This window comes from Pteronotus mesoamericanus, unplaced genomic scaffold (assembly GCF_021234165.1).
Source record: "Pteronotus mesoamericanus isolate MK-2021 breed Mesoamerican mustached bat unplaced genomic scaffold, CSHL_Meso_final contig_24, whole genome shotgun sequence".
NCBI classification, from domain to species: domain Eukaryota; kingdom Metazoa; phylum Chordata; class Mammalia; order Chiroptera; family Mormoopidae; genus Pteronotus; species Pteronotus mesoamericanus.
This window is the reverse complement of record NW_026555100.1, coordinates 29229809-29243866: the sequence shown is the minus strand read 5'-3', so window position 1 is coordinate 29243866 and position 14058 is coordinate 29229809. Positions and strand designations below refer to the sequence as shown.

General features: G+C 35.0%; 1 protein-coding gene across 1 annotated transcript in view; it reads left to right on the top strand.

Moving 5' to 3' along the window:
• Nucleotides 1-8968, top strand: part of LOC129070025 (protein FRA10AC1) — a 29780-nt gene extending 20812 nt beyond the window's left edge. Inside the window, exons 12-14 of the mRNA XM_054572869.1 lie at nucleotides 576-614; nucleotides 5574-5652; nucleotides 7825-8968. Of these exons, the coding sequence (XP_054428844.1) occupies nucleotides 576-614; nucleotides 5574-5652; nucleotides 7825-7867 (161 nt within the window). The 3' untranslated portion in view covers nucleotides 7868-8968. The remainder of the gene's footprint in view (nucleotides 1-575; nucleotides 615-5573; nucleotides 5653-7824) is intronic.
• Nucleotides 8969-14058: the final 5090 nt, after the last annotated feature.

The window sequence follows — 14058 nt, the reverse complement described above, 5'->3', positions numbered from 1 at the left end:
TTTCCTAACACCCTTCACTCCACTCTTCCAGGCAAAGTTAGGTTCCTATTAGACATTTCAGTAGCACCCTACACTTCTCCTTTGGAAGAAATCATTGGATAACCATTGTAGAATTGAATTTTTTAGTTATATGACATAATTATATATGTGATTTTCAGTTACTGAGAACTAATTCTTACCTGTGCCCTTGAAAAAAGTACTGTGAAAAATGAGTATTTATTTGTAAGTGATTTTCAGATGTTGAACATCTATATAGATAAAGTATTGGTTCTATTACAGTTAATCTATGGGTTGGGTTTTTGGGGTTTTTTTTTTTTTTAGTAACATAAGATATTTTTTTACAGGTACTATTTTTTAAGCTTTGTGCTAGGTATTCCAGCCCATATGAAGGCATAAAATATCCCTCAAAAGAACTTAACATTTTGATTAGGGCAATAGATAAGTCTAAGGAACATGAAAGATTGGAAGACTGTGAAGTGCTTTTCTATAAGACTAAACAATAACTAGACTATTGAGAAGAACTGTTCCACCACTGCAAGATGATTATTAACAAAACAATGATGTTTTCTTTTCAGGACATACATCCTCAAAGAAATCAGAAGATTCTGTAAACAGTAAGTATCAAGTATCTCTTTATTAAGTATCAACTATCTTTTTATTTAATAAAAATATGTAGATTCAAGTTATTTGCAATTTAGGTTTCCCATGAATTGTAACCTGCTTAGATGTAAATTATTTTTTATTTTTGTACTATGTGAGAAAATTATAGAATAAGACCAATTGTGTATAATTTTTTCCCCAATTTAGAACATTTAAAAGTTTCTTATTTTAAGTATAGAAGAGCATAAGATTTTTCTCCAGGAATACAATGTGTATACATTTCAATTTTACATTATGGAATATGAAGGAAGAGAAATGGAGGAGTGGAGTTGGGTTGGAAAAAGATTTGGGGAGGTAGATTAAGATTTAAGAAATGTTGCTTATATTGCACAGAACTGAGTTATCTCTGTCATCTGGTGATTTTGATTGATCAAGTGAAGTGTGTGATTTGTGCATGGGAAGCAAATGTCTGCAACTGGCTGTTACTAATTAGTTTTTTCATAAGTTATATGATTTTTCACAAGATTGAATCAAACCAGGTTGGATTTGATTGAATATTCACTACAAATTTTCTTATTTTTCCCTGCACCATTCCAAAAAGTATTCACAATGACTTACAAAGATATATAAAATGAAATTTTTTGAAGATGACAGAAGAATGGAAAAATAATATAGAATAGCAAAATAAAGCTATAGGTAAAATCAACACAGAAAAATGTTTACCAAAAAGTCCTGCATAGTTGCAAAGGTAGATCACAGATTCATTACTGTTTTTCCTTTTTAAAAATATTTTTTAATTTTTTAAGTATATTTTATTGACTATGCTATTACAGTTGTCCTATTTTTTTCTCCCTTTTATCCCCGTCTGCCCTGCAGCCTCCATCCACCAGCATTCCCTCCCCCACTTAGTTCATGTCCATGAGTCATGTGTATAAGTTCTTTGGCTTCTCCATTTCATATGCTGTTCTTAATTCCCCCCTGTCTCTTTTGTACCTATGAATTATGCTGCTTATCCCCTGTATCAGGCATACCTCAGAGATATTGGAGGTTCAGTTCCCAAACACCACAAGTCAGCCAATATTGCTATAAAGCAAGTCATAATCTTTTTGCTGTGGAGGGTCTTGCCTTCAGTTTGAAAAAAAAAAAAAAAGCAACATCTGTGAAGCACTATAAAGCAAAGCATAATAAAATGAGGTATGCATGTATATAAATTGCCTATGGTCAAGTAGTTGGTTAATGGCAGAACTGGGATTAAACACAGATTTGCAAGTCTGTGACCTTTTATGTATATTATTAACTGTTCATCAGTGAGTCAAATGTAAATCTAGTCAATACATTTTGGCAGATACATTATATAAATCCACATTAAATGATATGCTCTATCTGTGTCTCAGTTCTATTGGTAAAGTGGGTATAAAGAGACTTCACTTTGTTGGATTATTATGTCTAATGAGATAACGTTTGTGTAAAGCATGTGTCTGATACAAAGTAGGTCATTGATAACTTGTAGCTAAAATTGTTATAATAGAAAAGAAAAATACCAGACATTAAACAGATTCTATATTTGTTCTCTAAAATGGGTCAGATTAAAAATTAAGTTTGTAAAGGTCTGATCTGTTGATTTGTTGTCATAATTGGAGATTTGCCACTTCTTCAGTAGGCCAAGGTATATGGGTATCATGTAATGTCCAGGAAAATCAAGATGATAGACCTGCCTTTATTTCTCAAAGCATGAGGAAAATTGTATGAAGTTTGCTTCACATTCTAAAGGGAATGTTGAAAACTTAAAGCAGTCAAGAATAGAACAACCACAGTTTTGACGCAACTTGAAATTGTGTCATGGGAAGAAGGTTGAAGGAACGGTGGATGTTTATCTTGGGGAAAGATGAAGGACTGGGAGGAAAGGGTAAGGAGGTAGACATGGAAATGAGGTATTTGCTAAACCACTACTATGGGGGAGATTTATTTTTGGTGTGTGGGGGAAAGGGGAGAACACCCCTACCCCCTGCCTCCTCTGCACCTTTCTTGAATTCTTAATGCTGGACTAACAATAAAATGGACATAAGATTAGGTTAACAGGAGAAAAACATGCATGTGGGAGGTCATAATATGATGTTCAAATCATAAAATGAGGCTCAAAGAAATGATCAAACCAAGTATCTTTTATAATTCTTAGACAAAGAAACAATAAATTAGTTAAGGAATTGACAGGACAAAAGGGGAAAAAAAGTGCTCATTAGAAAGGAATGTAAGCAAGGTTTGGGTACTCATTAATGAGGCATTAAACAAAATGTGGGCTTGGGTAGTAAATGAGAAAAGAGAAGACAATGTTTGCACAGATTCTTTGGCTCTGGGTTCTTTAATTCTGATAAAGGAATTCTTGGCCCCCAGGTGCAGGGAGGGTAGCTTTCGCTGGGAGATTTATTCCCTGCTTTTAGGGATAGAGAGGTCAGGGTATTTTTTCAATGGCAGCTTCCTAAGTAACTTTATCTGAAAATAATATGCCATTGTGAGATATCTTGGGACTCCCTGACTTGGACCCCCAGAGGTGACTGAATGGAAGAACTAGAGTCTATGGATAAAAATTGCAGAGGACAGAATTTGGCCTTAATTTAAGGAAGAAAAGAATGGGGGAATGTGCCGCTTCAGGAAGTAGTGAAGTGTTTGAGCATAGATTGGACAGTCACCTGTTACCAGAGATGTTACAATAAGATTCATTGGCTAAGGGCTGGATTAAAGACCTCCATGATCCCCTTCTAACACAGAGAGTCAAAGACTTAAATTTTGACCCCTAGTTGCTAACAGATTTGCATAGGTTTGACACTGATGCAAGAGCATCGTTTTGTATTGTTCATTATACTAATTGTTAATTCTTTAGGAACACCCCTCCCACCTCTGGCAGGTTATAGCAGTAATAGGAATGATTTATAGTTATCGTCACCCTCAGGGAAATAGGAGATTCTAGATACATGGCACTAGTTCTAAGGGACTTGAAAGGACGTGTAGTCCAATCTTGTAGATTTACTTCACAAAGGAAATTGCGCCAGTTTTTCAGCAGCTGCTCCCTCAAAGAGAGTTATGTTATAATGTTATTCTAAACTGATTTGATTTTTTTAAGGAAAACTTGATTGTCTCCTATCAGAAAACTGGTGTTGGAAGGCTGGCATCTGGGAAGTGCTCTTGAGAGGGACTATGAGAGCAGGTGGCTGTAAGGCCTTTTGAAATTAGCTGTCCACTTTCAAAGGCATTGTAAGATTTGTTCTCTTACACCATTAACAGGGTTACACCATAGTGATAACTTTATTAGGCCTACTTACTTTTTCTGTGCTTTCTTTTTCCATAAAAATAAGAGAAGAAAACTTTTAATTCTTATTGCATAATTCAGTTTGGGACACTGGCTGTCATTGAATAGGAGTCTTGTTCCAAAGGCTTTATAATTTTATCATCATTGTATGTAGATCATTAGAAATCCACCCCCTTCTTTTTAATCCATTTTTGTTAAAATTTGTGCCAGAATAGATTGAGTTAGGACCAAAGTTCAGATACACATATTGATTCAAGGAGCAAAGTCCAACAGGTGAAAGGCTAAAACCACTGTGGCAAATCAGTGCTGTTTTATTTTTGTGTTGTGTTTAACTAAGGGACATGCTGTTTAACATTCTGTACTGATAGACCAAATTTGTGTCAGTTCTTATTTAGACTAATGGTCATTATTGGATAGGAATTATTTACTACTGTAATTACTTTGTGGCATATAATTTTATTGCCTCATAATACACTTTTTAGTACTTGATAATTTTTTAGTTGGCTAATATAGGGTGATTGATTTGAAACATTTTGCCATAATTTAAAAATAGATGTATCTTTATTATTTTTAATTATTTTAAAGGTAATATTTGATTGCTTAAAATCCAAAAGCATTGAAAATGCTTAGAGTAGACAGTGAAAATATCCCAGGCCCACAGGTAATATAATCACTGTTACAGTTTGGTTGGTCCTTACATACTTATAATACAGTTATATGCATAACAAATATAATTCCATATATATCTATATGCAGATATATGCATAATGTTTTAACCATAAATTGGATTACATTGTGCATGCATTCTGCAACTTAAAAAATTTAACCTAACACGGACATTTTTCCATGGTGATGCATATAAGTATGCTAAGGTCTTTTTAACAGCTGTATAGTATTTATTCAACCAATCCTTAATCCCTAATTAGTGGGGATTTAGGTTGTTTGTTTCTGTTGTTATTATCATAAATGAACATCTTTGTACATAAACCCGAGGTGCTTATTTTAAGTAAGTAATTAAATTCCTAAAAACAGCATTGCTGGTCAAAGGGTATATACATTCTAAACTAATCTATATTACTAGATTTCCCTCAAGAAAAAGTTTACAGAAATTTTATTCCTAACAAAAACATATAAGAATTCCTGTTTCTTCACTGAAACAGGTGTCTTCTAATTAATATAATCAACATTCATTTTAAAAAATATCTTTCTTTTCATAATTTAACTAGCTCAGTCCTATTTATTAATTCAGTTTTTGAGGTCTTGATCCTAAAGTAAATATATGCTCTCTACAAAAATCTTAACTTGCATGTCTTTTGTATGGCCAAAAAAATAAGAAACTAAATCAAAGACAACCATGTATATTACAAGAGATTATTCCTTTACAACAGTTAATATTGGAATTGCTACTTTTTATAACTTAAGTTTTCCATGTGCTGTTGACTTTTTGGTCTTTTTACTGGGACTCTTAGGTATGTCTCAGCTTATTTATTTATTTTTAGAAAGAATTTATTTGGTCTGAAAGAGTGAATTAAATTTCCAGAGAGCCATAAAAGTTGAAGCTAAACTGCAATTAAATCTGAAGTTAATTTAATTGCATTGATGGGTAGTTCAAAATGTGTTTTATTTATAATAATCACATTTTTAAAAAAAATCTCTTTTAAATGAACAGGAAACTCTGATGAGGAAGAAAGTACCTCAGAATCTGAACTTTGGAAGGGCCCACTACCAGAAACCGATGAAAAATCACAGTAAGTTCTTATATAAATAGATAATACATACCCTTTACAACAGTTTAGGAAGCTATGACTACAGCCATTCTTGACAACAGTTAATGAAAAAACTTACCATCATGAATAACTGTTTAATGCCAAGGATCACCTAACCTGGTAAGATCAGAGATTATTCCCAGCCATTGTTTGTGGCCATAAAGATCCAACTTGTTCAGCTTCATCTTGGTGAGTAAATCTTTCCTCAACTCTAATAGGTGACCTGGTTTTTGCTTAGATTCCTTCAGAAAATGGTTGTTTACTAGCTTCCAAAGTCCATCAACATATTCTGACCATCATAAACCTGTACAGGGGAGCTACTCAAAGACATATACCGGTGTAAAAGTTGACTTGCCAATACCCCTTTGCTCTCAAAGGCAGATACTCATTGCCTGCATTATTCTCTGCTCTGGATTGGAAGAGCTGTCTGGTTATGGGCTGGAATGTTACCAGTTCTTGTCATATACTGGAATGTTCACCACTTGAATTTTATCTGTTAAAACAGGATAAAGTAATACCTATAGCGTAGAGTTTATTATTAAAGTTTAATGAAATAAAGAATGTAAGGGACCTGGTACAATACCTACAAATATAGCAACTCCTCAATAAAGTTTAGTCTCATTTTGTTAGTCCCTAAGGCATATTTGGTTCATAATAGAAGAGACCTGTTGAATTAGCCATAATTCAATAATTTAAGCTGATTATAAAATACCTTGCTAATCATTCTAATTGTATGTTCTCAGATATGCTGTGAGTTTTTTTTTTTTAACAAGATTGTTGTTTTCTGTGACTTTTGACCTTATTTTTTTTTTTTAGCCAAAGAATTCTCACATGTGGTCATTATATATATCACATTATTAAAAAGCTACTGGTATAAATACAACATTGCTATCTTAGTTAAATTATTGACTAAACTTTCAACCATATAATTTCCCTTTGAATAGTTTTACAGCTGAAAATGATGGAATAGGTCTCAGAGTCAATTTACCTTTATAGGCAATAAAGATACATAAGTGTATCTTACGAAGGCTTTTATAATCCCAAATTCTTTGTGATTTTATAAAATTTGACATTGATCAAATACTAAACATTTCAGTTCTCACAGAGATTCAGCTAATTTTACTTAGGTTCTTACTACAATTTTAAACACTCCGCTGCATTTTTGTCATGCTAGGGGAAAGAGACAGTAGCATGGGGAATACCAAGTTGCAGGTAATTTTTAAATCAACTTTATCTGATTTTGTAATTTTTTTTTTTCAATTTTGACATGGTTGTGATGGCTTTATGCAGTCACAGTTATTTAAAACCAAATGATAGAGTCCCATTGTGACTCTCCAGTCTAAAAGAGCATTTTCTAAAGAGACTGGTACACTACATATGACTATTCAGCTTGATTCCCCATTCCCAGGAGGAAAAAAAGCAACTCTATGAGGAAATGTTATGTTCTCCATTTTACAGAAAAGGAAATAGTGCAGAGAATTTAAGTAACTTGCTCACCCAACTAATAGGTGACAGAGCTAGGACTTAAACAACTTCTGACTTGAAAACCTATGCCATTTCCATAGTACCACTCTGGCTCTTAGCATTAACATTTATTTATAATTTTCATAGTATTTTTAACACAGTAATATATTATTTAATATCTCCTTTCAGAGTTCTGTTCTTTGTCTTAGACATAATCTACTGGTACATTTACTGCTTTACTCTTCTTTAGTAAGAAAAACTTGAAGCCTAAGCATATTTTCCCTATTGCTAAGAGTAACACTTATATTTTTCCTTTAAAAAGTTTCTTTTTTGTTCATTTCTTGATCAGACTGTAATTTAATATGAGAAAGAACAGAGAAGTTATAAAGTGAACCATAAAACTAAAGAGAAGAAGTAACATTTTACAAAGTACTTCAAAGTAAGAACTTAGATAATAAATACATTTAGGGAGAGGTACCAACATATAAAACATTTTCATTTCAATTAATCTGGATATAGTTTTGGTTACTCTAGAAGCTAAGAATTATTTAATGGATGAGTCATGAAATATATTGATAGGTAGAAAAATCAGCAAATACTAACTTAAAATATTTCTATTATCTCATGTGTTACCTAGTAATGTATTTTTCTCCAGTTGTTTAATTGATATGTATACCTTTTTTTATATAGGGAAGAAGAATTTGATGAGTATTTTCAAGATTTATTTCTGTGAGATGGAAGAGAGAAGCCTACATTCCTTAATGTAAAAATACAGTTTGAAATGCTTCTAAGAAGTTTTATATGCAAGCTGCAGTTTGAGGGATTTGTCTCTGGAAATCAAAATTCAGCTACTGTCAAGACATCAAATGCTTTGGAAGTTAATTAGTTTTTTTGGAGACACTTTTCCCCATCCTTTACATATTTCTTGAGTTGCTTATCTACACATCTGTTTCATCTGTAGCTCCTAGAGGGTGGAGCTAGTACGCTGTACAGAGATTCCATTGTTCCTTGATTTTGTAGGTGTTTCTTTTTCACTTATTCATATTAAAATTATTAGGATTATTGGAATTTCACAAAAATCACAAAGTAGATTAAGTATATCTTTGACTTCTTTCATTTGATATACTGGCATCCCTCTTTTGAGCACCTATTTCCTATTACCACCTATTTCTTGCTGCCCTTTTCTTTCTTTCTTTTTCTTTTTCTTTTTGCTTACCTTTCTCTTGCTTCCTTCTTACCTTCTACCACTGAAGTGAGTCTACCACTGAAGTAAGTTAGTCATAATCAAATTTGACTTTCCAGTGTGTGTGTAATTCATTATAAAGTAAATTAATACCACAGGAAGCAAATGAGGTCCCAGTAGTCTAAAGCAGATGTGTTCACAGAAGTTGACTCTCCAGCAAGCTTACGCAGTAAGAATTTAACTGAATAATATAGTGTGCATAGAGCTTGTCTCAGATACAGTCATGCAAATAATGGATGTATGCATAGATATATTATAAAATGTTACTTCTTAACTTGGGGCCCAATACCCGCAAGAGTTATGGAGTGTGTTTCAAGAAAACTAAGCAGCCCTAGAATCTGTGTAAACTTCTGTGTTGATGTGTGCTTTGTGAAGGGAAAGGATCCATAGTTTTCATCAATTTTCAAAAGGATTTATTGATCTTTTTACTTAAGTAAAGACCCGTTTTTTATAAGGAACAAAGAGGTAGATAGAGGAGGAGATGAATGATTTGATGAATAAGAACGAGGACATACAGCAAATGATTGTAGTATTCCAATTATTTTGTTGAATTCAGACATACTATTTTCAATTATATTTAAATATGTAATGATTGGCATTAAACTACAAAATAATTTAGTGTCTTATTTTTAAATTGTTAGTATCAGAGACTTTCTTTTTATTAAGTAGTTGTTATTCATAAATTTAGTAAGTAGTTTTTAGGCTTCTTTTATGTGAGGCCCTGTGCTGGACATTGCTACAAAGGAACTACCTAGGAAATGTTTCCTAAACCATTAGAAACAGTAAATCAGCTTCTAATCAATTAGAAATGTTGCATTAGTGTACACAGTAAAACAGTTTAAACATTGTTTGAAAGTCCCCTCATTTCTTAAATTGTGTCTTTTTTCATCTAACTACATAATAGTGAATAAAAAGTAATCTTGATTTCTGAGGAGAAAGTGTTTGAATGTTCAGCAGCAAAATTGATAATAAATAATGGAATATATGTAGCTAAATATTTGATTTAATATATACATAGTTTAGTCATCAGGAAATAAAATAACTGCAAAATTAAATGATAAAAAGGAAGAATAGCTAAAGACCCTTTTAAACTAGATCCCCATATTTGGTATTGCAACTACTGTTAATGGACATCAAGTTCATTTATAAATTTAGATCATTATATATAAGCACAACATTTAATCCATTCATACATAATGGCAGATAATGGGAGTCATATTTTTAAGGAGTCTTTGAACAGGCCTCAAGATGATGAGTTTAAAGATTAATTCTCCATGTGTTCAGAGGGCATGGGGTTTTAACACGGCTTTAGACACAGCTACAAAACCTGGGACAAGGATCATGTATGTTTCTGGTTATTAGTGGAGAATCTGAAGTCCAGACAAAGCATGAGTAATTTTCTCTGAAATACACAGCTAGTAAGTGACAGGATGGGGAGTTGTTAACTTTTCCCAGCAACACACAGCTTCCACACAAGCTGACACAACTTCTCTGTCTTGTCTAGTTTTCTTAACTATAAATGGCTGACTAACTTACATGTGAAAGGAAATGGGACTGTCTCAAAAATTCTGAGAGCTTCCAGGAATACCTTCTACTCTCAATAGTCAAGTTCATTACTATTTATTTTCATAAATATTATTCTGCTGGGCTTTTTTTTTTTTTATTCACAGAGTGGACACGTTACACAGAAGATTTATTTCCTCATTAAATCCCTTGTTTTCAAGAAAGGAACAGAGCAAAACCCAGGGGTCCAGGGAGTCAGGATGATCAGAAATTTTTAGAAACCAGGATCCCATGATAGATTTAAAATTTTTTTAAAATTGTTACTCTGTTACAGTCATCCCAATATCGCCCCCTTTGCCTCGCTCCACCCATCCCACCCCCCTGCTCCCACAGTCAGTCTCCACACTGTTGTCCATGTCCATGGGTCATTCATACATGTTCTTTGTCTAGTCCCTTTCCCTTCTTTCCACCATCGTCCCCCTCCTCTCTCCCCTCTGGCCACTGTTTGTTCCATGTTTCCATGCCTCTTGTTCTTTTTTGCTTATTAGTTTATTTCATTCATTAGATATTTTAGAAAATAATTTTTACTGAAAAAGTAATAGAACAAGGTGTGGTAGATGCTGTGATGTGTGTTGCAATTTCCCCACTGCAGGACCAAGGTACTCATTTCCCAGCTGCTGGTCTGGTAGTGACAGACTGCACTTAGCCAAGTCCCTCTCAGGGAATCATCCATAGTGGCTGAGAACCATCCTGTCTAAGGGAGAGGAGGAGGAAGGGAGAAAGAGGGAGAGAAACATTGATCGGCTGCCTCTCGCACACACCCTGAATGGGGACCAAACCGCAACTCAGGCAAATGCCCTGACTGGGAATGAAACTGATGACCTTTCACTTTGTGAGATGACGCCCAACCAACTGAGCCACACCAGTCAGGGTGGTATCCCATATTTTATTTTATTTTTTAAAAAATATTTTTTAAAGACTTTATTTTTAGAGAGAGGGGAAGGGAGGGAGAAAGAAGAAGAAAAACATCCATTTGTGGTTGCCTCTCACATGTCCCCTACTGGGGACCTGGTCCACAACCCAGGCATGTGCCCTGATTGGGAATTGAAACAAACCCTTTGGTTTGCAGGCCAGCACTCAAGCCACTGAGCCACACCAGGGCAGTACCCCATATTTTATAAAAAGATGTATATAGCATAGACAAAAGTAGGGAGAATTACATACTAAAATTTTAATGGTTTTATAGGAGATGGAAGTACAAACGTATTTGTTTATCAGGAATTTCATTATTTTATGTCTTTTTCAATACTTAACCATCTACTTAGTAACTTAGAAAACTGTATACTGGAACTTCCTAATGAATAATTACTCTTGTTCCCAAGATTAATGAGAATTCCCTAATTCTATATTATGAACTCTATTACTAGATTTATCTCTCATTTCTGGGTCTCTGATAAGACTGTATTCTTGAAACTATATATACCCAATAAATTGATGATGGAACCAGACAGGCCAACTTCGTTGCTACTATAGAAATCAACATAAAATAAATTAGTGAAAAAGAAAGAAAAACTATTTTTAGAGAGAGGAGTGGAGAAAGAGAAATACTACTTATTTATGCATTCATTTGGTTGATTCTTATATGTGCCCTAACTGGAAATTGAACCAGCAAACTTGGCATATCAGGATGATGCTCTAAGCAACTGAGATACCCTGGCCAGGGTGTGAAGTTCCTATTTTTTGCAGACCTTCAGTGGTGGCAAATATCTTCCCCATAATTCACTTTCTACTGAATGAGGAGTGTAAGTTGTTTGACCTGACTGATATTTTGGGGTCCAAAATTACATAAAGTTAAAGGAAGAAATTTTTTAATGCAGTTTCTAAAATAATCCTAAAAGTGTAGTTTCAAAATTATTTTAAGCAATAGAAATAAAGTGTACAAGGCCACTTTCCCAGGGTGATGACTTAAGTAGACAATAGTCATTTGGTTGTATATATTGAGTTTTTTCCTCCCTAAAAATAATAGATACTCCTCATTTATAAACCTGCGTGATGAGATTTGAAATACTCATATTTACTGAGCACCTACCTTAATGTCAGGCACTTCTCTAGGTGCCTGGGTAGAGCTATGAATAAAACAGACTAAAATAGATAAAAACTTTCATCTCATGGACCTTACCTTTTTTTTAGTTTTAATTTTTATTTATTTATTTAATTATACTTTATTGATTATGCTATTACAGTTGTCTTCATTTTCCCCCCTTTGCCATCCTTCCATCCAGAACCCCCAATCCCTCAGACAGTCCCCCAACAATTGTTCATGTCCATGGGTCATGCATATAAGTTTTTTGGCAACTCCATTTTCTATATTGTACTTCACATCCCCATGGCTATTTGTTAAGTACCTATTTGTAGTTTTAAATCTCACCACTTCACCCATTCCCCCACATCCCACTCCCCTCTGGCACCCATCAAAACGCTCCCTGTATCTGTGATTCTGTCTCTGTTGTTCTTGTTTCCTCAGTTTGTTTTTTAGATTCAACTGATATGTATTTTTTGCCACTTTATTGTTCATGATTTTGATCTTTTTCTTAAGTCCCTTTAACATTTCATATAATAATGATTTGGTGATGATGAACTTTAGTTTTTTTCTTGTCTGGGAAGTTCTTTGTCTGCCCTTTGATTCTAAACAATAGCTTTGCTGGGCAGAGCAATCTTCACTGTAGGTGTCTGCTTTTCATGACTGAATATTTCTTTCTAGTCCCTTCTAGCCTGCAAAGTTTGTTTTGAGAAATCAGCTGACAGTCGTATCGGAACTCCCCTGTACCTAACTTGTTTTCTCTTGCTGCTTTTAAGAGTCTCTCTTTATCTTTAACCTTTCGCATTTTAATTATAATGTGTCTTTGAGTGGGCCTCTTTGCATCCATCTTGTTTGGGACTCTCTGTTCTCTGTGTTTCCTGGGCTTACATGTCTATTTCCTTCACCAAATTAGGAAAGTTTTCTTTCATTATTTTTTCAAATAGACTTCCAATTTCTTGCTATTTCTCTTCTCTTTCTGGCACCCCTATGGTGTGAAAGATGGACCTCTTGAAGTTGCCCCAGAGGCTGCTTATAGTATCCTCATGTTTTTGGATTCTTTTTTCTTCTTGTTCTGGTTTGTGGTTTTTTGCTTCCTTATGTGCCACATTATTGATTTGATTCTCAGCTTCATTCATTCCACTGTTGTTTACCTATAAATTGTTCTTTATTTCAATTGGTGTATCCTTCATTTCTGACTGGATCTTTTTTAAGTTATTGAGGTCCTTACTAAGTTCTCTGAGCATCCTTATAACCAGTGTTTTGAACTCTGCATCTGATAGATTGCTCGTTTCCATTTTGTTTACCTTTTTTTCTGGAATTTTGGTCCATTCTCTCATTTGGGCCATGTTTCTTTGTCTCCTTGTTTTGTCAGCTTCCCTGTGTTTGTTTCTATGTATTAGGTAGAGCAGCTTTGACTCTGTGTCTTGGTAGTGTGGCCTAATGTAGTAGGTGTCTTGTAGGGTTCAGTGGCACAGCCTCCTCTGACATCCAAGCTGGGTACTGAAGGTGCACGTTCGTTTGGGCTGAGTACACCCTCCTCTTGTAGTTGAGCCTTGGTTGCTATTGGCAAATCAATGGGAGGGAATTTACCCTGGCCAGGCAGCTGCAAGGATTGGTTGTAACCACTTACCACCAAACTCTGCCCTCCATGGAGGATCAGCTGTGCAGGGGCAAGATGGTAGTGCTCTCTTGTGGTCTATATCTGTCCACTGGGTGCACCGGCCCTGGGGTTTCCCTGTGTTGTGCAGGCCAAAGTCAGCCCCCACCTGTGTTTTGCCTAGGGCCATCCTGCCCGAGCTATAAAGCATTCTGAGATGGCTGCTACTTGTGCTGTGCTTGGAGATGCCCAGGCAAAGCTAAGCTGTGAATCTAAGCTGGCTGCTGCTAGTGGTGGGTCTGGGGCTCACTGAGGCCAGTTGTTGCTTGTATGAAAGGATTTAGGAAGTTGTGCAGCATGAGCCAAGATCGGCCATTCATAAGGAAAAAACCCAGCTTGGGTGGGCCTGTAAGTTGTGTGGGTGGAGTCTCTAGGGATCTCCTGGGGGAGCAAACAGTGTTAGGCTGGTTGATGGAGTCCCAGATATGGCACCAGCTTGCC